Source organism: Gopherus evgoodei, chromosome 3 (genome assembly GCF_007399415.2).
Source record: "Gopherus evgoodei ecotype Sinaloan lineage chromosome 3, rGopEvg1_v1.p, whole genome shotgun sequence".
Taxonomy (NCBI): domain Eukaryota; kingdom Metazoa; phylum Chordata; order Testudines; family Testudinidae; genus Gopherus; species Gopherus evgoodei.
This window is the reverse complement of record NC_044324.1, coordinates 67,716,750-67,743,737: the sequence shown is the minus strand read 5'-3', so window position 1 is coordinate 67,743,737 and position 26,988 is coordinate 67,716,750. Positions and strand designations below refer to the sequence as shown.

Sequence of the window (26,988 nt, the reverse complement as noted above, 5' to 3'; positions counted from 1 at the left end):
CCCCTATGCAACCCACCCTGCTCCCTGTCCCCTGACTGCCCCCCTTATCCAACCCTGCTGGCCCCGGACCCCTTACCATGAGGCTCCTAGCAGCATGTTCTGCTCCACGCAGAGCCAGACATGCTGCCCCATGGGAACAGGCAGCCTCGCCCCTCAGAGCACTGCACGCGCGGCGGCATGGCTCCAGGGGAGAGAGGAGTGTGTCTGCCTCACCGCAGAACCCCAGCCCCGGGAGCGCTGTGCGCACGGTGGCATGGCTCCAGGACGGGGGGAAGGCGGGGGAGGGGCTGGCGGCTTGCTGTGCTCGGCCAGGCGCTCCAGCGTGGGAGCGTGGACCTCATGGCTTGCCACACTGAGAGAGTGGGGCTATTTGCCCACCCCTGCATTAGGGTGTGCCTGGGCAAACCCTGTGTGCATACCTATGCTTCCGCCCTCTGCCCCTGCGGGATGGGAGGAGGGCGGAGAAGAGCGGGCTGAGCTGGGCAAGCTTTTTAGTGGCACGCTGCACCGGCAGGCAGCAGTGTGCCATTAAAAATCGTCTCATGTGCCATCCTTGGCACGCATGCCATAGGTTGCCGACCCCTGCTCTAGACATTGATTTTTGCTTCTGTGTCTAATTTTGCATAAAAGATACTGTGATTGACAAAAATACTTCATACTAAAATGGATTCAAAAAAAGAAAAGTGGAGCTCTTATTTGCAGATCATTAAACTGAGACATGGGAGTCAAAATGTTTTGCATTTTAGAAAAAGGTTCGTTTGGCCTGTGGGCATATGTCACATTTTGATAAGTGATTTGGGTGCATACAGGAACACTTACATAATTCAGAAATGAATGGACTCAAATGATTATTAACTACAAGACATGCAAGCATTATATGTTGAGAGTCTATGGTGCTCTCAATGCTCAAGATCTCAGAATAGGAGAGATTCAGTTCACATGTGTTTGAGGAGTGATTTTAAGTCTCTAATTGTTGATAGTAGTAAGGAGGAGGTAATTGAGTTGTTAAGGAGGACAAATATTCAGAAATTTTTTTTGATTTCAAGCCTACTTGAAATCATTGTCCGTTTGCAACATATCAAATAGAGGAACATTTTTGCTTGTCCTGTGTTTTTAGTGCTTTTTCAATGAAGCCTGAACACATCAAAAAATAAGAGTTTTGCCTACCGTAATCGGGCCTTTGTGGGTCACAACTGAGAATACCAAATTCAGGACAAACTGCTAAGAAATAGGGCAGACATACCCCAAAACTGGTGGTTATTCTCCCATAGGATACACCAAACCAGCAACAAAAGTAAACTTCTGTTTCACCACGCTGACTGACAAGAAGTCAGAAAAGCAGCTTCCTTAGGCATTCCAGTCCTTGTATCGCCATCAAAAACACTAAACTTAGAGATGAGTGGTTCTTTAAAACCAATTTCATCAAATAAAAGGTTCTTCTGATCCCAAAGGACCAGCCACACACCCAGATCAATATATAACTCAGATCTTATGCAATAATCACACTGTTGCCTATCCTTTTAGTATCTAAAATCTAAACGTTTATTTATAAAAAGAAAGAAAGGTGAAATTTAAATTTGGTTAAAGGAATCAAATACATACAGTAATTGCAAAGTTCTTCTTTCAGGCATATAGCAGTGATGGAATAAACTGTTGGCTTAAGTCAAGTCTCTGGTTGCTTCCAAATTACTGGAAGGTCCTCAGTTCCTTGGTTAGAATGCTCCCATTTGTATAAGACCAAAAGCTTGAGCAGGAAAGAGGCAAAACTCAGATGTTTCCAGTGCCTTTTGTAACTTCTCTCAAGGGAAGGGAATCCCATTCTCACTGGAAAATTACAGGTAAAAGATGGAGTTTGGAGTCACATGGGCCAGTCACATGTCCATGCATGACTTCACTTAGAGATGGGGGTAGGGGAGGAGTCCATTAATAGTAGATGGACATCTTCCATTGTAAGTTAAGTGTTCTTTAATGGGCCATTCTACCTGAATAGTTCCTTCACAATGTTCTGGGTAAACACCTTGTTGGTGTTACCCAGAAGCAAACCCCTCAGCAATACAGGTAATAGTTAATATTCCTAACTTCAGCAACAAAAATGATACATGCATACAAATAGCATAATCATATTCAGTGAATCATAACGTTTCCATAGACCTCTTATGTGCCACATTTTAAACAAGTTTTGTTGCAATTGTATAACAGTGGTAGCAACGATCTACATGGTCGTAGTTTAATCAGCTAATGTCACACCACATACCAAAGTAATTGAGGGAATAAACCCACTTTTGTGTTGTTGGTTTCAGTAGGGTTTCAGCTGCAATAGCTTTTTAAATTAAAAGGCAAAAAATATGGCATAATAATTGACTCCATAATAGATTTCTAACTTTCCATTTGCTTCCTGATTTGTCAAGTTTTGTTTAGTTCAGTTACTATAATTAACAATAAACAACACACATCTAAGGATTCAGGTTGACTTTGACTGTGCTCTTCAGAATGCAAAATCAGATTTAGGTAAGGTTCAAAATATCTAGAATAAATATTCCTAGGAGTTATCCTGGTTATTTCCCTCCATTTTTTCTAGCTTTCTACTCAGAAGTCTGTACCATGGGAACCCATGCTGAAATCCCTTCCACTCTGGGCTATTGTAGTGGCACACTTTTCTTATAACTGGACTTTCTACACTCTTCTCACACTATTGCCTACGTACATGAAGGAGATCTTGCGGTTTGATGCACAAGAGGTGAGATAAAATGAAAATATTCCAATCCATTTCCTGTTATAGTTCATGACTTAGTTTCCTCTGTGTAGTAGAGTGGTGATATGGTCTACTATGTAGAACAGGGTACTCAGTCGGGAAGCTCAGATTCTACCCCACATTGTCAGTGACATGTCATCACCAGTCTCCACGTATTGAGTTTTTCCTGCTGATGTCCATTAAATTATTCCATAGCTACTAACATTGTTTGATTGCACTATGTTCTCTCTCCAATGTTTTTTTTGTTTGTGTTCTGGCAAAGATTGTCCTTTTCTATAATAATAATAATAAACCATAAAAAGTAGGAGCTGTCAATAACCTAGTCCCAGATTTGGACCTTAGCGTCCAAAATATGGGGGTTAGCATGAAAACCTCCAAGTTTAGTTACCAGCTTGGACCTGGTACGGCTGCCACCACCCAAAAAATTAGAGTGTTTTGGGGCACTCTGGTCCCCCCAAAAAACCTTCCCTGGGGACCCCAGGACCCAAATCCCTTGAGTCTCACAACAAAGGGAAATAAAACTTTTCCCTTCCCCCCCCCCCCGCCCCCCAGGTGCTCCTGGAGAGATACACAGAAGCAACCTCTGTGAATCTAAGCAGAGGGAGTCCACCCTCTCTAATTCCAGTCCTGGAAACAAAAGCACTTCCCTCTTCACCCAGAGGGAATGCAAAGTCAGGCTAGTAAATCTGACACCCACAGATCTCCCCCTGACTTCTTCCTCCCACCAATTTCCTGGTGAGCTGCAGACCCAATTCCCTGGAGTTCCTCACTAAAGAAAAACTCCAACAGGTTTTAAAAGAAAGCTTTATATAAAAAAGAAAGAAAAATACATACAAATGGTCTCTCTGTATTAAGGTGACAAATACAGGGTCAATTGCTTAAAAGAAATATGAATAAACAGCCTTATTCAAAAAGAATACAATTTAAAGCACTCCAGCAACTATAGACATGTAAATACAAAAGAACATATAAATCCCTATCTGATCTTTGGTACTTACAACTGGGAAACAGAAGATTAGAAAGCAGGAAACAGAAATCACTTCTCATCCGAGAGAGCATACAGGCAGAAGACAAAGAACTCAGACACAAACTTCCCTCCACCCAGAGTTGAAAAAATCCTGTTTCCTGATTGGTCCTCTGGTCAGGTGCTTCAGGTTACTGTTTTTTTCAGGTGAAAGAGACATTAACCCTTAGCTATCTGTTTATGACAGGAGCACAGTGGAACGGGGAAGGGGAGAAAATAGAATTCCTAAATAAATACTTCTCAGAAGAAGGAAAAATCAGTGTACTGAAAGTGGCATGAATTTGAGGAACAAGAGGAAGCTACAAGTGCAGTTAGAAAATAATAAAGTATTAGCTAATAAAATGTGTATCTCCAGGACTAAATGGATACATCTGAGATCCTATCTACACTGTAATATTTTCTGTGCCAAGGGACTTAGTTCAAGGGGCATCTATAGGCCCTTACCAAATTCACGGCCATGAAAAACACATCACAGATCTTGGAATCTGGTCTCCTCCCGTGAAATCTGGTGTCTTATGTGCTTTTACCCTATACTATACAGATTTCACAGGGGAGACCAGCGTTTCTCAAATTGGGGATCCTGACCCAAAAGGGAGTTGCAGGGAGGTTGCAAGGTTATTTCAGGGGGTTGCGATATTTCCACCCTTATTTCTGCACTGCCTTCAGAGCTGGGCTCCAGGCCAGCAGTCACTGTTTTCCAGCTGCCCAGCTCTGAAGGCAATGCCGCTGCCAGCAGAAGTACCGAATCCCCCACTACAATAACCTTGCAGGCCCCAAAACATCTCTTTTCAGGTTAGGGCAATTACAACACTGTGAAATTTCAGGTTTAAATAGCTGAAATCATGAAACTGAGAATTTTTAAAATCCTATGACTGTGAAATTGACCACAATGGATTGTGAATTTGGTAGTACCTTAGGCACCTGCTACCAAATCACTTTTTCTGTTGGAATTTTTTACCTGTTATTAGATCATCTAAGATTACTTTAACTGAAAGATTAGGTGGGAAATTGTTTTGAGTTTATTTTTGTTGTGCATTTGTTAATGCTTTGTGTGCAATCAGGTTCATAGGTTCTCTGGCATAGTCAGTTTCTCTTTGAGGTGGGATTGGGTTTTTTTGTTTGCCTAGTTGGCAGGTTTGGGGGGGGGGGGGGCGCGTCGGAGGGAAGAGGTATTGATGGGTATTCCACCTGGCAACAACAACAACAAAAAAGGAAGAGAAATGATCAAACCAAAAACATTGGGGGTTGATGTGCAGATATAGTATTTGAAACTGTTCATTCCTTCTGAAGCACCTGGCACTGGCCACTGTTGGAAGACAAAATACAAGGCTAGATGGACCATTAATCTGGCCCAGTACAGCCATTTTTATAATCTTAAATTAGTTTTAACTCTTTTATTTGAAATCTAGGCAACGTTTTTTAATCTGATGGGATCCCTTTTAAAACATGGTATTCCTTTTTCTTTTTTCCTTCTTCTCAGCAGAAGTAAAATACAAATCATTGTTGTAATACAGGATTTAGTTGTGCTGCAGCCCAGCTGAAGTCCAAAAATGTAGCATAATTCAGGAATATGACGGCAGGACATAAGAGAAAATGATAAAGTAATTGAAATTATTTATCCTGAAAGGGGGAAACATGCTTATGCTGTGTTAAATACCTAAATGAGGATGATGTGAGAGGAAAAACATTAGCCATTTCTTAAAACAAGATTGACTGGCTGCAGTTGAACAAAAGGAAAATTATAATTTAGATCAGTGGTTCTCAACTAGGGGTCCGGGACATGTGGGGGGGCTCCCAAGCAGGGCTAGTATTAGACTTGCTGGAGCCCAGGGTAGAAAGCCAAACCCCCACCGCATGACGCTGAAGCCCAGGGCCCTGAGCCCCCCACCTGAGGCTGAAGGCGAAGCCTGAGCAGCTTAGTTTCACAGGGCTCCCTGTGGTGTGCGGCCCCATGCAATTGCCCTGCTTGCTACCCCCTACTGCCAGCTCTGGCTTTTATATGCAAAAAATGAGTTGTTTGTGGCACAGGCAGACCATGGAGTTTTTATAGCATGTTGTGGAGGGCCTCAGAAAGAAAAAGATTGAGAACCTTTGATTTAGATTTCATTTATTTGTATTACAGTAGCACCTAAAGGTTTCAGTTGTGATTGAGGCCTACTTTGCTTACAGAGGAAAATTTTCGAAGCCACAAATGAGAGCCTAGCACCTTTTGAAAAAGTCTATCAGAATCTGAACAGATGAGACAGACCAAGGGAAACGAGTGAAGTGGCCTGCCCATATTCATGCAGCAGGTCAGTGACTGAGCTCAGCACCCAGGTGTCCTGATTCCTAGGCAGGTGCCCAAGCCACTTGACTGTGATGCTTATATTAAGAAGAAAGTTCCAACATCACTGTTGAAATAGTTTGCCAGGAGAAGTAAGCAAGGAACAAATTCAGAGGCGCTCAAAGTTAAATAAGAGCTTGGAAAGCATAGCTTAGTGTCTTTCCTATTTAACACAGGCAGTTGACTCGGGAGCTGTTCAGGCAAGCCCATGACAGAGGTGTCTGCCACCACAGCCTTTAATTTTGCTACTTTGTATAAAATCGTTGCTTAAATGTTATCAGGTACTGTGTTGAGTGCACCTTTCCTGTATCTCTGGCGTTTTTAAAGCAAGTTGACTTCAGACTGCCACATGTTTGACATTTTAAAAAAAATACTTGCATAAGAGTGCAGTTTTAGCCTATTGCCACACTTTCAGTTGGAAATTACATTAACATTTAAAATGCAAAGCTGCCACACAGTGTCAACACTATTCCGGTATCAGATTAGTTGTCTAACCCATAAAAAGGAATTTGTTAAAATGCTTATAGATATTTGAAAAGCACTTCACAAGGGGGATCTTTATTGCTGAGACTGTCTCTTGATTTTAGGTGTTTTTACTTATTCCTCTTCTGAAAAGCAGAAGTTTAAAAACAACAGGTAGCATCTCTGAGTGTTGATTAGGAGGAATCCTGCTGGGATGAGACTTGTGCTTTAGTTTTCAAATATAGCAATAAGCTCTGATTTAAAATTAAATGTCATACAGAAATTTCTCTTGTTCCCTGCTTTATTTTACATTTAATGAGTAACATAATATTTTTGGCCTATCATTTTGTTAATGGCTAAGAGATGTACCCCATCTAGTGAACATCCAAACACTTCTTGAAGTCAAAGACTACATTGGATACTTGCAAATTACCCTGCCAGTGCAGATAATCAGCCCTCAAGTTAAATGCAAAGGCAAAAAGGTTGAGTTAATTTGGGAACCATATATCACAGTTCAGTAGTTTAGATTTCCTACATCAGATGAACCACTTGGAATAGTACAAGGGCACACTAAGGACCCAATCCTGCTTCTGTGGAAGTCAGTATGTGTGTGTTGCAGTTTATTTAGCGGCAACACTGTAAGGGCCTATAAGGATGTAGAAATTGCCATTGGATAAGAAACTCCACAAAAGGCAGATTTGCGATAATCTGACTCGCCCACATTAGGTCTCAAGTGGATCTCTAATAGATATTAGATTAAACTCTGAATCATGAGGTTTAATTTAACTATCAAAATTTTGTTAGCCTTAAGAATTGTGACTTGGCCATATGGTGTATGTTAGCCTGACTATATAGAGTTTTTCTACTCCTTTTCTCTTTTGTCCTTTAAACTGAGTTGTTGGCTTTCATCTGACAATCATTTCCAAACCCATTTTTGTTAAACGGAATACTTATCAGACTGACTGTATGTGGTGGCCTCCGAGCAGTTGTCATAGGTCTTGCCTCCACTCTGAACTTTAGGGTACAGATGTGGGGACCTGCATGGACACTTCTAAGATTAATTACCAGCTTAGATCTGATCTCGTTGCCACCATCCAGATTTCTGAGTACCTGGAACACTCTTTCCCCCCAAAACCTTTTCCCTCCCTGGCTAGCCTTGAGAGACTGCTCCACCAATTCCCTGGTGAGTCCAGATCCAATTCCCTTGGATCTAAAAAACAGGGGGAAAAAATCAGTCAGGTTCTTAAAAAGAAGGCTTTTAACTAAAGAAAAGAAAGATAAAAGAAAGAAAAGAAAAAAAAACTGGGAAACAGCATATCTCACAGACAATAGATAGAAAACAAAGGATGTTTCCCCGGGCAAAAACCTTAATACACACAAGAATACCCAATTTGATAATTCCCCTAATTGCACCAAGACAAGTTACAAAAGATAATAAACATAAACCTACTTATCCCTTTCTAAAACTTACTAGTCTGATAAGAGGCTGGTTTCTTGATCTTTTTCACTCCTGCTGAAACTGAAACTGACTAAACAAAGGAAACTTCCCTCCATCCTTTTGAAACATCTTGTTCCCCCATTGGTTCCTGTGATCAGGTGTCAGCTAGGCTAGGTGAACTTTTTGACCCTTTACAGGTACAAGAGGCATTAACCCTTAACTATCTGTTTATGACAGCAGTATTCATGCACTCATGCGGTCTGAAATATAATAAAGTAATTGTGTAAAAAAATGTAATGATCTGCCTACCTTATCACCAGATACCTCATTGTCTTATGAGACAACAGATGGCTGTCCTGTTGGCTCACTTGACATTTTTAGTAGAGCAAAGTATCTTCTTATCGCTGCAGCATAAGTGCTTTTTCAGAATATTTTGTTTATTTCAGTATTTTAACTTAGCCACCTTTTTGTCTCTTCTCCAGAATGGATTTTTATCTGCACTGCCTTATTTTGGGTGCTGGCTGTTTATAATCATGTCTGGTCAAATTGCTGATTACTTAAGGGAAAAGCAGAACTTGTCCACTGTGTGCGTGCGCAAAACATTTACCCTAATAGGTAGGTAAATTAGGTGAATAATGTGCATGCTTTTTCTTCAGGTTAGAATGCTTAATGGTGCCTAGTTAGGGATAACGTAGGCATCATGAGTTTGACTCCTTGCAAACGGTCTGCCATCAGTCCAAGTATATATGTGGGGCGGGGGGTGCTGTTACTTAATGCTAGTAATCATGGTGCTCCCCAAGAGTTGTGGGGCACATGCAGAAGTTGTACGAAAATGTATGGGTTTGCTTGCTGGACTGAACATCAGTATTACACTATTTCCTAGGTTTCCTTTGGACCTATATGTCTTAAGTTTGACTGGTTAGCTATGGACCAACAGGGCCATCCCTACCCATACGCAAACTACGCAGCTGCATAGGGCACCAGAAATGTGGGGCACCAAATTGCCCCAGATTTCCTGGTGCCCTACACAGCTGTGTCCAGCTCCAGCAGCCAGCCCAATCGCCCAGATGGCTGAGCCGGCCCCTTATGGGCTGCGCACAGCAGGGCCCAGGAAAGCTGCCTCTGCCCCTGCCCCACCCCTTCCCCTCTGACCCTGCTCCGCCCCCAGCCCTACCCCACTCTGCCTCCCCCCCCCCCCACCCCATCCCCTGAGCTATACATCCTAGGGGGACTGCAGCAGAGGTCGGGCCTGCCCTGAATTCACTGGGCAGTGGGAAGTGGAGCTACCCAGCCTGCTCCACTACCCCATGCCGGCGCCGCTGGTGAGTGCTGGGGGGCGGTTCCCCTCCTTCCCCCAAGCTTGACAGTCAGGGGAGCAGAGCTCTTAAAAGGTGAGCTGCAAATGTTTTTACAAATTCCTTCAACTATTAGATTATTGTTCCCAGCAATGAATGGGTTAAGAAGTGTATTTGGCACATTTTAAGTTTAGAAATCTTCTAAACTCTTGTCTGCCGTACTGTTGAGGGTATGTTATATATATATATGACTGAAGAAATTCAGTGTCAGACTTTTTTTCTAAATAATAATAAACCTGCTGTTTTTTCCCACTGATCTGCACTGAAATGTCTTCTGGGAAAAAAGTTTATCATTCCACTATGTTGTCCTCTAACAAGCAAAGATGAAAATACCTATTTAAAGCAACTTTTGTCATCTGATTTCTCAGAAAAACAGATTCTGCTGGAGTAGAAATTTCTTTTACAGTGCTTGCATCAAAGGGTGAAATTTTTAGTCACCTAAGTGACTGAGGGAATCATTAAAAGTCAGTGAGACTCAGGGCCTGCTCCAGGGGTTTTGCCGCCCCAAGCAGCCAAAAAATACAAAAGCTGATCTGCGGCAATTCAGCGGGAGGTCCTTCACTCCGAGCAGGAGCAAGGGACCCTCTGCCGAATTGCCACCGAATACCTGGATGTGCCACCCTTTTCCAGAGTGGCCGCCCCAAGCACCTGCTTGCTAAGTTGGTGCCTGGAGACGGCCCTGGTGAGACTAAGCACAGGCACCAACTTTTTTCTGCGCCCATGGGTTCTTGCGCCCCTGCCCCGATTCCACCACTGCCCCAAAGTCCCTGCCCCAACTCTGCCCCTCCCTGCCCCTATTGGACCCCCTCCTCAAATCCCCACCCTGGCCCCGCCTCCTCCCCCAAGCATGCCACATTCCCCCTTCTCCCCCCTCCCTCCCAGGCTTGCCATACGAAACAGCTGTTTCGCGGCGCAAGCACTGGGAGGCAGGAGGGAGACGCAAGACATGGCTGCATGCTCAAGGGAGGAGGCAAGGCGGAGGTAAGCTGGGGTGGGGAGCTGCCGGTGGGTGCAGAGCACCCACCAGTTTTTCCCCATGGGCCCTGGATTTTTCAGCCCTGGAGCACTCACGGAGTCGGTACCTATGAGACTAAGGGCTTGTCTACACTGACACTTTACAGCGCTGCAATTTTCTCACTCAGGGCTGTGAAAAAGTACCCCCCTGAGCATTGCAAGTTTCAGTGCTGTAAAGTGCCAGTGTAAACAGTACACCAGCACTGGAAGCTATTCCCCTCTTGGAGGTGGGTTTTTTATAGTGCTTTAACATTGCTAGTGAAGACATGCCCTTAACCCTGGTCTACAGTACGAACTTACATGAGTATAACTACATTGCTCAAGGATATAGAAAATCCACACCCCTGAGTTATGCAATTTCACCAACCAAACTCCTGGGGTAGACAGCACTATGTTGATGGGAGGGCTTCTCCCATCAACATAGCTACCGCCTCTCGGGAAGGTGGAGTGCCTGTAGGTAGCATCTTCACTAAGCTAAGCTGCAACACTGTGGTGCTATCAATGTAAACCAGCCTTTAGACCCGTAAAGTACTATCTGTAATTCAATGCACTTTAAAATGTTATGAAGTGGTTGTCACAGACTAATCTTGGTATCTTCCAGGTTGCAGTACCTGGCTGATTTTAGTCACCCATGCCCAAGAAAATCTGTAATTGTTTCAATTTTTGTACATGCCTGTAAATTAGAGGAAAAACAGCTAATTAACAAATCTGAGGAAGGGGTAAAAATTCTGACAGGACATTTTTAAATCCAGGCTAGCAAAACTCAAAATGAAAAATTCAGAAATATGCATTTTAAAAAGAAATTCTCTGCTTTCCCTAGGACTCCTTAACAAGATACATTTAGCTTGAAAAAGACGATATTAAGACAAGTCTTCATCCTTTTATGCAACCACATCTATCTGTGGTAAAGAGGGCAAGGAAGGATTCATAGTTTCCAAATGTATTGCTAGAGCATATGTTTTTAACTTATTTACAACTGACTGCCATCTTTTCAGTATCCAAGTGTTGTGGCATATCAGTATATTGATAAAACTCACATAAATCCAAAACTTGTGATTTGGTTCATGCTTGTATGTCTCAAGATGCTCCAGAACTTACCTATTGTAAAGAGCCCACTGGAAAGAGCTATGACAAAATACTGCATCAGAATTTTCTGAAGCTAACGCTTTTGAGGAACATACGGAACCATTTGAAACTAACTATCTAAAGTAATGTCTTGTGATAGCAAACTGTTCCATTAGAGTGTACTTATAGATAGTATAATGTCTGAATCCCACTACAGAATTCATAATCTCTTGTTCCTGCTTGGTATCTCATGGTTTGCAAAGCTCAGACTATTTTGACTAATTACATATAGAGTTGCCTGAAGACCAGAATGTATTTGAAGACCTTCCTTTGAATTCAAATGGTGGTTCGGTTCACTTATACCCACCCTTATTTCCTATTTGCAAATATTCATGCAAATGAGTTTCTGGTCACTCAAATGGTTGGGGAATGACTGTTCTCCACATGAAGAGAACAATACTATATTGGCATTTGAATGGGGGTATTTATGCCCAAACATCAGTATTCATTATTCTCCTGTCTTAAAATGTTTGTCACCCCTGAGGGAGCAGAAACAATACATGTGACTTAAGTGACCAGTCAAACTAAACAGCTGACAAACACCCAGAGGCTGAAAGTGGGTCAAATCATCTGTTTACACAATTACAGATAATGAATACACTTGCAGAAGTCAGGATCAGTTCATCAAAAAGAAAGTGTTCAATTTAGATAACTTGTTCATCATATATAATTCACACAGCTCTAGTCTTCCTCCATTTTATCTGCTATTGCAGGCTCTGTTAATTTTATCATAGTATATACATAAAATTGACCTGATCTGATAAGACTAGACTGATCAGTGTCATTTCTGATAACCTTTCATCCAATTAAAGTTTTCTCTTCTATCTGGACTTCAGTGGGTTCATGCAATACAGACATCCTGGATTCTCTTCTAACGGAGCCATAAAATTGCAAATCTCTATTTTAATTTAAATAGTACCATGCTGTGTTTTGTGCACTAGGTGGCAGTAGTAATATAGAAAATACACCTAAGTACATAACTTAGTTTTAGGTTCTTGGTATGATAAATAACATTGAAGCATCTCTGTGGCGGTAAGAGTCTAGAGGTTTCTAAATGATGTTGTTGTTTTTAGGAATGATTGGACCTGCAGTATTTTTAGTAGCAGCTGGATTCATAGGCTGTGACTACACACTGGCTGTTGCATTCCTAACCATATCAACAGCATTAGGAGGCTTTTGTACATCCGGTTTTGGCATCAACCACCTGGACATAGCACCATCGTAAGTATTGCTAAAGCTGGTTTTAATACAGATGACATTTTGATGAGCTTCCTCGTGAGTTAACACTAAAGCTGAGTGATGTGTTCCATTTAGTGTTAAATGTTAACAATGGTGAAGCATTATAACCTTTTAGAAAGGTTATTTGCATTTGAAAAACATGCTGTATAAATTGGTCAGATGTTACTGTGTCATAAGCAGTCAGTATATAGTCACTGGCTATGAGCAGATCAGTCCTGCAGATCTCTTGCCCTGAATCATAGGCCTAGTATTTATTGACACACACACACACTCTTACACCACCATCTTTCTAGATGGCTGGCTGCCATATATATACACCAAAAAACGTCATTAAAAATATTAGGACTGCAGACAAGTCCGGCTCCAGGTTTTCTGCCTTCCCAAGTGGCAGTTGAAAAAAAGCTGATCCCCAGCACTTCGGTGGCAGCTCAATCATGCCACTTCATTCTTCGGCGGCAGTTCAGCGGCAGATCTTTCACTCCCTCTCTTCCTCTTTGGTGGCAGCTCAAAGAGGAAGAGAGGGACTGAGGGAACCGCCACCGAATTCCCGCCAAAGACCCGGACGTGCCGCCCCAATAGCGGACGGAGTGCAGCCCCTTTGTATTGGCCGCCAGCCCTGATTGTAAAGTAAGGCACTCAAGATAGGCAATGACAGAATTAAGGTTGCCTGTACAGCCATAGTGCAAGCCTCTTTTATTATATGTAATCATGTCATTAAAGACTATACTGTCTTTTCCACAGGACCCCTGCCTCATTCGTTCCACAGAATGGACAGTGTTCACTTAATGAGCAGCTATTCAATATTTTGTTTTGTCCCCACTGTTCAGATTCCAGGTCTTATATTCAGCACAACATTCAAACCCTGCTCCAAAGACAGAATTATTAATTTATTCATGGACTTTTCTGTGGTGCTCATCACTACAGTTTCTGAATTTTTCACATACGCTAATGACTTTATCTTCGCAAAACTCCTGTGAGGTAAGGGCATGATATTACTCCATTTTACAGATGGAGACGTGAGGCACAGAGATTTAAGGTCTAAAGTATTTAAAAATGTTGAGGAGTCTGGACTCCTTGTTGTTTTTGTGGATACAGACTAACACGGATACCTCCTGATACTTAAAAATTTTGAGTATCCAATTAGAGGTACCTACGATCTGATTTTACAAAGAACTTGTCATTATATAGCATTTTGTATGTGGAAAGCACAATTCCTGTTGACTTAAATGTCAGTGCACAGCACTTCTGCAAATCGGATCCCAGGGATACCCAGAAAATGGGGAATTAAAATCACAGTGAGTGACTGTGTGGAAAGTTTAGCTTAAGTGACTTGCCCAGCATCACACAGGTACTCTGTGGAAGAGGCAGGGATAGAATCCATGTATTAGGTGCAGCATTTAACTGCTTTAACCATGAGCCATTCTCTGTTTCTGCAATCCCCTTCCACAGTCACTACACACCTTCCAATTTCTGCAACAAGTGAGGCTAGGGTCCTGGAGACCAATCTCCTTCCCTACCCAATCCTGATTTATCCCCAGAGCAGCTCCATCCTGTGCAGTGAATAAGTCACAAGTCCTTTGCAAAAAATGTAATCATATAATGAGAGACTGTATTATAGTGCACACAGGAGGGCCGAATTAAGTTTACACAGACATTCTTAATTCTGGCTTTGTCTAAGTTTTGAATGTTTGACTTAGTAATTTAATGTTTTTTAACCTAGCTTTTGTATGTGTGACTTCCTAAGTTTTTTTAAAAAAAAAGCAAACTTAAAAAAAAAAAGTACCATCATATTGACCCCCACCTGGGCCATCAGCAGGATTGGAACTCTTAGATCAATCACACAGATATCGGCCACTTGAGCTAATGGTGTAACAGAGAGTAAGAGTAGTTTGTCATCCTCTGCATAACCAGCCCTAGAGGAGGATGCCTGTAGATTTCACAGATATCTGCTGGGAGCAGAGGAATTATTAGATTTAAGATACCTTGGGTTCCATTCTAGGCACAGTGGAGGGAGTGGTACTAATGAGTACAGAATCTTCTGTTCATTTTCCCCCCAAGCATGACCCTTTTCACCCTATCCCCTCCAACTTGTCTCTTTCTACTCCTGAATTCTTGTCCCAATCTCACTTCCTCACCTAGCCAGCCCCAGTCAAAGCAGCAAAGATTCCTGTGGCACCTTATAGACTAACAGACATTTTGGAGCATGAGCATTCGTGGGTGAATACCCACTTCCTCAGATGCATGTAGTGGAAATTTCCAGGAGCAGGTATATATATGCTAGCAAGCAAGCTAGAGATAACGAGGTCAGTTCAATCAGGGAGGATGAGGCCCTGTTCTAGCAGTTGAGGTGTGAAAACCAAGAGAGGAGAAACTGGTTCTGTAGTTGGCAAGCCATTCACAGTCTTTGTTCAATCCTGAGCTGATGGTGTCAAATTTGCAGATGAACTGAAGCTCAGCAGTTTCTCTTTGAAGTCTGGTCCTGAAGTTTTTTTGCTGCAGGATGGCCACCTTAAGGTCTGCTATAGTGTGACCAGTGAGATTGAAGTGCTCTCCTACAGGTTTTTGTATATTGCCATTCCTAATGTCTGATTTGTGTCCATTTATCCTTTTCCGTAGAGACTGTCCAGTTTGGCCGATGTACATAGCAGAGGGGCATTGCTGGCATATGATGGCATATATTACATTGGTGGATGTGCAGGTGAATGAACCGGTGATGTGTGGCTGATCTGGTTAGGTCCTGTGATGGTGTCGCCGGTGTACATATGTGGGCAGAGTTGGCATCGAGGTTTATTGCATGGATTGGTTTCTGAGCTAGAGTTATTATGGTGCGGTGTGCAGTTACTGGTGAGAATATGTTTCAGGTTGGCTGGTTGTCTGTGGGCAAGGACTGGCCTGCCACCCAACACCTGTGAAAGTGTGGGATCATTGTCCAGGATGGGTTGTAGATCCTTGATGATGCGTTGGAGGGGTTTTAGCTGGGGATTGTATGTGATGGCCAGTGGAGTTCTGTTGGTTTCTTTCTTGGGTTTGTCTTGCAGTACGAGGCTTCTGGGTACACGTCTGGCTCTGTTGATCTGTTTCCTTATTTCCTCGTGCGGGTATTGTAGTTTTGAGAATGCTTGGTGGAGATTTTGTAGGTGTTGGTCTCTGTCTGAGGGGTTAGAGCAGATGCGGTTGTACCTCAGTGCTTGGCTGTAGACAATGGATCGTGTGATGTGTCCGGGATGGAAGCTGGAGGCATGAAGGTAGGCATAGCGGTCGGTAGGTTTTCGATATAGGGTGGTGTTAATGTGACCATCACTTATTTGCACCGTGGTGTCTAGAAAGTGGACCTCCCGTGTAGATTGGTCCAGGCTGAGGTTGATAGTGGGGTGGAAGCTGTTGAAATCGTGGTGGAATTTTTCCAGAGTCTCCTTCCCATCGGTCCAGATGATGAAAATGTCATCAATGTAGCGTAGGTAGAGAAGGGGCGTGAGTGGTTAGAGCTGAGGAAGCGTTGTTCCAGGTCGGCCATAAAGATATTGGCATATTGTGGGGCCATGTGGGTGCCCATAGCAGTGCCACTGATCTGGAGATATATATTGTCATCAAATTTGAAATAGTTGTGTGTAAGTTAAAGGCACACAGCTCAGCAGCCAGTTGTGCTGTGGCATCATCAGGGATACTGTTCCTGACAGCTTGATTCCATCTGTGTGTGGGATGTTTGTGTAGAGAGCCTCTACGTCCATGGTGGCTAGGATGGTGTTTTCTGGGAGGTGACCAATGCATTGTAGTTTCCTCAGGAAATCAGTGGTGTCACGGAGATAGCTGGGAGTGCTGGTGGCATAGGGTATGAGTAGAGAGTCCATATATCCAGACAGTCCTTCAGTGAGAGTGCCAATGCCCAAGATGATGGGGCGTCCAGGATTTCCAGGTTTGTGGATCTTGGGTAGTAGATAGAATAACCCTGGTCGGGGCTCTAGAGGTATGTTGATTTCTTCTGGTGTTAGTGTAGGGAGTGTCCTGAGTAGATGCTGTAGTTTCTTAGTGTATTCCTCAGTGGGATCTGAGGGAAGTGGCCTGTAGAATTTGGTATTGGAGAGTTGTCTGGCGGCCTCCTTTTGGTAGTCAGACCTGTTCATGATGACAACGGCACCTCCTTTATCAGCCTCTTTGATGATAATGTCAGGGTGGTTTCTGAGGCTGTGGATGGCATTGCATTCTGCACGACTTAGGTTGTGAGGCAAGCGATGTTGTTGTTCCACGATTTCTGCCTGTGCACACCGGCAGAAGCATTCAATGTATAGGTCCAGACTGTCATTTCGACCCTCAGGAGGAGTCCATGTGGAGTTCTTCTTCTTGTGCTGTTGGTGGGAGGGCACCTGTGTATCAGTGTACTGTTCAGTGTTGTCCTGGAAGTATTCTTTGAGTCGGAGACGGCGAAAGTAGGCTTCCAGATCGCCACAGAACTGTATCATGTTGGTGGGGGTGGCAGGGCAGAAAGAGAGTCCCCGAGATAAGACAGACTTTTCTTCTGGGCTGAGTGTGTAGTTGGATGGATTGACGATATTGCTGAGTGGGTTAGGGGTACCACGGTTGTGGCCCCATGTGGCAGGTAGGAGATTAGACAGCTTACAGTCCTTTTTCCTTTGTAGAGAGATGAAGTGAGTAATGTAGATCTCCTGTCTTATTTTAGTGAAGTCCGTTTGTATAGAAGTTTGGTTATTAATGAGAGTCTCCAGGTTGGAGAGCTCTTTTGTGATGTTTTCCTGTTTTGCTGTATAGGATGCTGATCAGGTGGTTCCTCAGTTTTTTTGATAGAGTATGGCATAATCTCTCACTGTGGTCTGTGTAGTATGTAGATAGCAGTGGATTTTTTACCTTTAGTCCATTTGGTATGATGTCCATCCTTTTGCATTTGGAAAGGAAGATGATATCTGTCTGTATTTGTGCAAGTTTCTTCATGAGGTTGATGGATTTCCACTCCATATGGCTAAATGCAGTGCCTTGCATTCCTCAGGCTTCTGTTCCCAATCTCTTTGCCCAGCACATCCTATTCTCAGTTCTCTGGACTCTCCATTACAGGTGTCTTTGCCCACTCAGTCCTACTTTTCCCCCACTCCCCATCCTGCTGAATATGCCCAATGTAGATGGAATCTTCAGGAAATTTAGCTGCTATCTAAGAAGCCTTTAGTGAACATGTGAAAACTGCTCTTTTTACCCAAAGGTTATATTTGGTCAGATATTCCTAGGGGTGGCAAAATGATCAGTCCAGAAGCAACAGCTCCTCCACCCCTGTTCATACACTCTCTCTCTCTCTCTCTCTCTCTCTCTCTCTCTCTCTCTCTCTCTCTCTCTCTCTCTCTCTCTCTCTCTCTCTCTCTTTCTCTTTCTCTTTCTCTCTCTGACACATTTCAATACCCTGCTCCAAAGCAGGGAAGCCCTAGAACTTTTCAAAGAAACGTTTGCCAGAATTTTTTGACATGGGCAAAATGAGACCCAGGAAAAACAAGTCATGCTTGGAGACAGCTGAACCATTTTGACTGAAATCTTCCAGAAAAAACTTCAGACTGAGGCAGACACCCACCATAGAAGGGGGAGAAAATGAATTGTGGAATTACTGTGGGCATATAAAAGAACATAGTGATGAGCTTGTTGGCTATTACCAAAGGGCCTTTTACTATTCAAAAAATTGTAACACACCAGAGCAGGAATTTGTATAATAAATTTTAAGTTGCAGGAAATATTTCCATAAATGAACAAAAATGTTCATACCCAAGTAGAATACATGAATTATAATATACAAATGTAAGTGCGTCTCTTCCCAGGATGTTGTAAACATTTGAAATTATTGGGGAAGGGGAAAAATTGTCAGTGTGGGGAAAATATATTCACTTCTGGCTTCTTTCCTGAAGTGTTGGCTAATTCAACCAATTACAGTAATATATTTCCTTAATGATGATGATTTCTTAATATCTTGCTCATCATAGATCCCTCCTCTTGTTCCCATGGCTCTCTGATGCGCTGAACACACACATCTTGCCCTGTCTCCTCATTCTGCCCCTTACTTAATCCGTGAGTCCATTGTATTCATGCATCCCCCTACTATGTTATAGAAGATCTTAGTCATTTGAACTGTCTTGCTTTGCAGATTTTCATATTTAGCTTTCTCTTTCATGTTAGATTCTTCACATTGTACAGGGAGTTGCACCACGGTTATGTGCATCAGACTATGTGTTATCAAGTACACAACCCATGTCAGAAACACTAAAAATGAAAGACATTTAGCCAGGAATGAGTTGCAAATGCCTCTCTGGGGCCTAGATGAGCTTTGAAATTGCATATTAATATTGTTGCACTGCTTAAATATTGTAAGGAAGAAATACTGCACGTTGGTCCATTAAGGGCTTCATAGTGTCTTATCAGGGCCGGTGCAAGGAAGTTTCACGCCCTAGGCTAAACTTCCACCTTGCGCCCCCCCAGCCCTGCTGAAGTGGCCCGAAGACCCGTGGTGGGGGCCCTCTGCCGGCGAATTACCTCCGAAGCGGGACCCGCCGCCGAAGTGCAGCCCACTCTTCGGCGGTAATTCGGTGGCGGGGGACCCCTGCCGCGGGTCTTTGGGGCACTTCGGCGGCGGGTCCTGGAACGGAAGGGCCCCCCACCACTGAATTACCACTGAAGACCGGGTTGCACTGCAGCGGCAAGTCCCGCTTCGGCGGTAATTCGCTGGTGGTGGGTCCTTCCCCCCGGAGCAGAAGGACCCCCCCCGCCGGCAAAGACCGGGAGCAGGAGAAGCTCTGGAGCCCTGCCCCGCAAGAGTTTTCTGGGCCCCCTGGAGCAAGTGAAGGACCCTGCTCCAGGGGCCCCGAAAAACTCTCGTGGGGGCCCCTGCAGAGCCTGGGGCCTGGGGCAAATTGCCCCTCTTGCCCCCCCACTGTGGGTGGCCCTGGCTGGCGGCTGCCAGCAGCGGTGTGCTGACCCAGGGGACCTCCCTGGGTTGCCAGCTGCGCGCCAGGGCAGCCCAGAGGATTCCAGGGGCCTGGGGTCTTCGGCGGCGGGGGGGCCCCCGGTTTGGTGGTAATTCGGTGGCGGAGGGCCCTTCTGCTCTGGGACCTGCCGCCGAAGTGCCCCGGAGACCCGCCGCGGGGCCCCCCCACCGCCGAAGCGGGACCAGCTGCCGAAGTGCAGCTGGGTCTTCAGCGGTAATTCTGTGGCAGAGGGCCCCCGCCGCGGGTCTCCGGAGCACTTCGGTGACTGGTCCCAGAGCGGAAGGGCCCCCCGCCGCCGAATTACCACGAAGACCGAGCTGCATGTCGGCACCGGGTCCCGCTTTGGTGGTAACTCACCGGCGGGAGGTCCTTCCGCCCCGGAGCGGAAGGACCCCCCCGCCAGCAAGAACCGGGAGCAGAAGAAGCTCCAGGGGCCCGGGCCCCACGAGAGTTTTCCGGGGCACCCGAGCAAGTGGAGGACCCCGCTCCAGGGGCCTCGAAAAACTCTCGTGAGGGCCCCTGCGGGGCCTGGGGAAAATTGCCACTCTTGCCCCCCCTCTCTGGACAACCCTGCTGGCGCGCTAACCCAGAGGAAGCCCTGGCCTGCCGGCTGCCGCGGTGGTGCCCTAACCCGGGGGGACCCCCTGGCCTGCCGGCGGCGGCGCCCTGACCCGGGGAACACCCTGGGCTGCCGGCTGCTGCCAGCAGCTCAGATTCCCTCTCTGTCCCAGCAGCAGCGGCTGCTCAACCATTTTAAAAAAAAAATTGGGGGCGCTTTTTGACGCCCCCAAATCTCGGCGCCCTAGGCAACCGCCTAGTCTGCCTAAATGGTTGCACTGGCCCTGCTTGTTATATACACTTATCTGCCTCTAGAGGCTTTTACCCTTGGGCTCTGTGAAGCTGAATGCCATATTAATTTTTATGCACTTTCAGGTTACCAAAGGTATATGAATAATACATACCTTATTTAAAAGAAATAAATATCACTTTAGTCAAAATTTCAAAGTTTGAAGTAAAATACAGTGCACTGCCTTAATAAAGCTTGGTAAGTGTGTTGACTTTAAATAAAAATCAGCCAATAGGCTCGATGCTTGAATGTGAAGCTCCCTTGTAAATGCTATATTGAGAACACACACACACACATGCTGCTAACCCCATCTGATTGTACGCATAGGTGCTGGAACAAGGGGTGCTTGGGGGGTGCGGGGCAGCTTGAAGTGGTTTCCATTATATACAGAGTTTACAGTTTGGTTCAATGGCCGTGAGCACCCCCACTATACAAAATGTTCCGACACCCCTATTGTACAGATGCATCATCGCCTTTTATCTCCAGAGTGAGATTCCTTCTGGATTCTCCTATTTCGGTAGGTAAAATGCCAGGGCTGTGCATATCTCTTTAGGAAGGCTATAGGTTCCATGAGGTGAAATACTGAAGTGAACAGGAATTCTGCCATTGTACTCAGGGAGGCCAGGATTTCATCCCATTTGTGTTAAATGGCGAGTTAAACCAATACAACTATTAGGAATATCTCCTTTTCCTTTTATTAGCTCATGGCCGACTTTAGTTATTGGTTTTTATGTGGCTTCTGGGGGCAGCAAATCCAGCCTGCAGATCTTGCCGTGTTACCCCTTTCTGCTTGTGTGATCCCTTGAGCTCTGAACTGGAAGAATAAAATTTTTAGTTCTAGTCTCACTTCTGCCACTGACTTACTTTAATGTTCTTCACTGGTAGAACATTTTGCAAACATGGTATCCATATGCCTTGCAGCATCCCTTTAAGAGGTAAATATATTCATTTTACAGGCACAGGGAGGAGAAATTGAGGCTCAAAGAGATTAAGTGAGTTTCTTGAGATTACAGAACAAGTCTCCATCTAAGTAAGACTGCTGCTGTGTGTGTTGAGAGCAGCACAGCCTGGAATCCCAGAGAGATCCAAATGTCTGCAAATGGACTTGAAAAAGTAGGTGTGGCAACCAGAAAGATGGGTGGCATAAGTTAAACCCACCCATCAGTTGTGTGCCATGACCCATACAAATCTGAAGGGAACAAATGGAGCATGTGTTCGAAAGCCCTTCGTTGGTGGAACTTATGCTTTGCAATAAAAGATAAATGGAGAAATCCTTAATGCCTCCTGTCTTCTTCGCAATGGCATCTGGATCTTCTTTGTTTATCCCACATCACCCTGTCATGCGCCACACACTACCCACCTCCACCTTACAACCCCTTTTTCTCCTCACCTCTCCAATGGATCCATCCTAGACAAATGGTTGGGGCTTATCAAAGAGTGCATGGCTTGGTGTAAGAGGTTGGATGCGACTCTGCAGTTCACTGGTTTTGGCCTAGCTGAAAGGTGGCAACCCTGTAACTGGCCAGCATGAAGCACCTAAGCCAGTAACTCGTTTTAAGTTGACACCGAGTTGCTCTTAAAATAAATAAATGGGAGCCATTCCCATGCAAGGACTAACTTGCCTTGGCTTTGTTTAGCTCATGTGATCTGACGAGACTACAGCTGAAGGTGGTTTGGCTCCTATAATAAACAGTTTCATCAAATACGGGAATAAGTTAATAAGCAGTGTGAACAATTTCTTCTACAGATATGCTGGGATCCTGCTCGGAATCACAAATTCATTTGCCACTATCCCAGGAATGGTGGGGCCAGTCATTGCGAAAAGCCTGACTCATCATGTAAGACTGCTAGTTTGTTATTTCACTGATAAAATTTCATCTTCCCTCTTCTAATGGACACTCTCCATTCTGAGATGCTGTTTTATATAGGGATAAAACATGATGTATATGCTAGTCTTACTCTTAAGTTGTGATAAAGCTCTATGCCCTTGCTTTTATCTTGATGGCTGTTATACTAGCAGTAAAATGTTAAGTTGCATTTCAAAGAGCCACATAGGGCGTTAGCTATTTGGCTGTCAATGACTTTGGCCTTGTCTTCATTAAGGGAAAAAAAAAAAGGTGGGTGTATTTTAACATGTGTTAGTAGGTTGAGGTAAACACTGCCTTGGTTAGTTATGGAAGAATGAGGGCGTTTGAATCCTGAATTAAAAACTTGTCAGATAAACAAGGAAGGAACTCCTTTCAATTGTATTTATTTGTAATTTGTATCCTGGGATTTTAATGTATATTATAAAACACTTTACAGTTCCTCAGAGACATGATTTAGATACCCAGTCTGAGACTTTTTATTCCCAGCACTACTTAGTCATAAAATAAGAAGCAATCATGTACAGTAAAAGCTGTGTTATCTGGCACTTTACCAGCCGGAAAGCTCTAACTGGCATTTCTGATCTTCATTGAAAGTCTGGTTTACAGTCCAGTTGTCACAGCTCCCTACTTGGTTCTGCACAGCTCCCTGGAAGCAGCAACATGTCCCGGCTGCTTCTAGGTGGAGGAATGGCTGGGAGGGGTTCCGAGTGCAGGAGGGGGTGTGGAGTGCTGGTTCTGGGTGGCGCTCACCTCTGGCAGCTCCCTGCGAGTGGCAAGAAGTCCCTGGTGCTCCTAAGCAGAGGTTCAGCCAGGCGGCTCTGTGCACTGCCCTGGCTCCACAACTGCAGGGGCAGCGCCCAGGACCAGCACTAGGGGTTTGAGCACCCTAGGCGGACGGCAATTTTGCCACCCTGCGCGATGGTCCCACGGCTCCGCTGGAGCTGCCGCAGTGGTGCCTGCGGAGGGTCCGGTGCTCCGTGGCTCCGGTGGAGCTGCCGCAGTGATGCCTGCGGGCAGTCCACCGACCATCCACAGGCATGACTGCAGCAGCGCCACCGAAGGCACAGAGCACTGGACCCTCCGCAGGCAACACTGCGGCAGCTCCACCAGAGCCGCCTTTCACCCCCTCCGGCAAAACGGCTCCCACCAATTATTCCAGCGCCCTGGGCGATTGCCTAGGCTGCCTAAATGCTAGCGCCGGCCCTGGCGGTGCCTGCAGGTGGAGGCAACACACTGAGCCACCTAGTCATGCCTCCGCCTAGGAGCAGCAAGGACTTGTCGCTGCTTGCAGGGAGCCTCCCAAGGTGAACGCTGCCCGGAACTGGCATCCTGAAACCCCTCCCGCACCCCAACTCCCTGCCCAGAGCTCCTTCCTGCGCCCCAACTCCCAGAGCCTGCGCCCCCTCCCACACCTCAACCCCTAGCCCTGAACCCCCTGCCACACCCAATCTCCCTCCCTCTTAATTAACTGGAATTTTTCACTTACTGGCACCTCCCATTCTCCCAATGTGCCAGATAACAAAGCTTTTACTGTACATAACCAAAATGCTTTTCTTTTAAAATTATTGATAGAATTATTTAAGAATACTTTAGGGAGAGCAAGTGGGATGAGTGACTTTACTAGTACAATTGGTGAATTGAGTAACCTAGTAATAAATCACTCCAACCGTTGCTTTGAAAAACACTGAAGTATTATTTAATGCTGTGGGTCCAAACAGATCAGCTTTGTCTGGACAGCTTAACAAAAATTCTCTTTTATACTGTTTAGTCTGGTGTTAATACAGTCTCGTTGAGCTGCCCTTTTTCTTTCTTTACCAATAAAGACACTTTGCAAGCTTGTTTGAATAGTCACCTGCTATTTTAAAGGTGGCTTTTTAACCTTAAAACGTCTACATATATGTAAACCTCAGTATTTATTTTTATTTTCTTAGAAAAGTATTAGCCAATGTCATTAATGCATCCTAGACTTTTTTTAGACTATAAACCTCCATCCTTGTTTCAGTGACATCCCTTCACTGCCAATAGTTAACTTCTCTGTGGGCCAAAATCTATCCAGGGCTGAAATGTTGATGTAAAGCCCATGGCTGGAATAGTAATATAGTAACAAATAATAAAACTGATTACCCATAAAGCATAGGAAAGGTTTGTGCTGCTCTGAAAACTGAATAGTCTTTTCCATTAGAATCATTTTCCATGCACTGGTTTAGCCCAAATACAATTCTGAGACAATACATTTGGACTTTGTTTCACTTTAAATGACAAACTGGATGGAACAGCCCTTATCTCAATGTTAAATTGCATGGTTTTAAAATGCATTTGACTCATACTGCTATTTAAGTTAACCATTTGTGTTTGTAATGCTTTTGATGTCAATGTGAAAGTGCACTGTGTACAATTTCCATTTGACAAGAAAGAGCATGTCTTTTTAGCAACTCTTCATTCGAAGATATGATGCTGTAAACTGATTGCTTTTATTTTTTTCTCTTGGCAGAATACTGTGGGAGAATGGCAGACTGTTTTCTATATTGCTGCTTCTATTAATTTATTTGGAGCAATTTTCTTTGCATTATTTGGCAGTGGAGAAGTGCAGGACTGGGCAGTCAATGGCCGCCACTTGCATGGAAACTGAAGGAGTTATTGAGATATCAAGACTATACTGAATCACTGTACTAAAGTCATGTGACCTGAAAAGTGCCTTTCATATTGATGCCCAGAAAGCTACAAAGGCTTTTCAGTTTAACCATTTTATCTGTGTACTGTTTGTACTGGAAGTCACATGACAGTGCATGTATGTTATTTCTGTAACAAGAAACTACTTAGCTCTAGTAGAATAGCCTCATGCTAGGACTTTATCAGATACTTGATCTAAAACCTAGAATTTTAAATCAGTGTGCTAGGCACTATTTTCTGCCACTTCTTAATATTTTCTGAATTAAAACGGGTAGGAAGATGTCTATCATTGACAGGGCATAGGGGAGAGAAGGGATTATGTGTGATGGTGGGAGGAGGAGGAGGAATGGTATGTAATAAGGAACCTTTTTTTAATTTTTATGATGAAGTTGACATGCTTCTACAATTTTAATGTCCAGGAACTTCCTGGTTTTCTAGAGGTTTTTATTGTATTTTAATTTTTCTTTTTACCAATATTTTAATTGGTGTTATCGGACTCTGTTCTACTATACACGTTTCCAGTATGTAAATGTTTCATGTTCAAGAACATGGTTTCACAATTAATACAGAGTAATTAGAGAGCAAATTTACAACAAGCAGCTTACATATGAGACAGACAGAAGGAGTCTTCCCCACTGAGAGAGGGGGGCGGGGAGAGGGGAAAGATATTGACATACCATACATTCAGTGTCCTGTGCATCGACAAAGAAGTACGTTGCTATGGTTTGAATTCTAAGCAATGTGAAGATTGCACTAGAAATGAAATGGCTGGGTGTATGTATTAAAATGATTTTCAATCTGACAACCTTTTTTTATGACCTTAAGCATTCAAAGCAATGGAACTCTCAAATTCTATTCATGTTGTAAATTTGCCAGTAGAAATGTACTAAAATGAGGCCAGTGCAGAGAGTAAGGATAATACTTTTTAGTTCTCTTCTACGGTTACTCTAGCCCTGTTCACAGGTTAAAAATTAGTGATATCGGGAAAAGAACCAGAGCAACTTCATTTTTGGAAGTTGCCCCAGGCGCCTGAGTCTGAGAAAATTGTGCTGTTAGTACAGAATTCACACTTGGAGCTTTCTTTTACTATAAATGTACACTTGGCTGCTACACACCCGATTAAACCCAATTATGAGTGAAAATTTATAGTCTAGAAGGAATGGGTGATTGAAAATCAGAGGGACCCAACTTAGAGTATTCATCATGTAGTGCAGGTAAAAATCCCCTTTCCAAACATTCCTGGAGAGGAGCAGGTTGGTGAAGGACACTTTGCTTTGTTTTTTCCACCTAACCAACACTACAAAAAGAGAAGCCTGGCACACCTGCCTGCTGGTGCTCCGGGGGAGTCTGGCTGACTTCATTTCTAGGAAATGGCTACTGCTTCTCTTTACCAGCTTTAAGAACTGTTGTGTTTTCTCCTGCATTGAAGTGTCATGTTGTCTTACTATGGAAGTATGTTAAAGCTGTGCTGCATCATCAATTTATTTCTACAATAAATGGTGCCAGATTCATATGGAATTAATATTTGCAAGTGTGACTTACTGGAAATGATCACTTCCCACAAATTAGAATTGTAGCCTCCAGTTAAACAGAGAATGTCCCAGCTGTGGGTGGTGGATGGATTAGGGGATTGTGAATGGGCTTCTGAACCTTTAACCACTGCAGCAGTTTCAAATCTAACAGAGATGGGTGAGTACTGTCTGTATGAAAAGCGGTGGCTGCGTTTTCTGTTCACAAAGTAATTGGGCTTTTTTACTGGTCTCAGCAAAAATGGTGCCAAATAGTCCAAAGGATTGTTTGGACATAGACTGAACTAGCCGCTTCCCCTGCCACCTTGGACCGTGTTCCCAGTCAGAGGTGCGACAGGATGAAGAGAGGCTTGCATGGCCACTGTGTTGTTTTT

The 26,988-nt window shown here is 44.1% G+C and overlaps 1 protein-coding gene across 5 annotated transcripts in view; it reads left to right on the top strand.

Moving 5' to 3' along the window:
• Window positions 1-26,603, top strand: part of SLC17A5 (solute carrier family 17 member 5) — a 41,220-nt gene extending 14,617 nt beyond the window's left edge. For 4 of the 5 annotated variants that reach the window (XM_030555762.1, XM_030555765.1, XM_030555766.1 and 1 more), the window contains 5 exons: window positions 2,579-2,737; window positions 8,482-8,614; window positions 12,567-12,714; window positions 22,295-22,385; window positions 24,907-26,603. In XM_030555762.1, coding sequence (XP_030411622.1) covers window positions 2,579-2,737; window positions 8,482-8,614; window positions 12,567-12,714; window positions 22,295-22,385; window positions 24,907-25,044 — 669 coding nt within the window. In that variant the 3' untranslated portion in view covers window positions 25,045-26,603. Of the gene's footprint in view, window positions 1-2,578; window positions 2,738-8,481; window positions 8,615-12,566; window positions 12,715-21,503; window positions 22,265-22,294; window positions 22,386-24,906 lie in introns of those variants that run through there. The other variant, XM_030555767.1, reaches the window with a different exon arrangement.
• The last annotated feature ends 385 nt before the right edge of the window (window positions 26,604-26,988 follow it).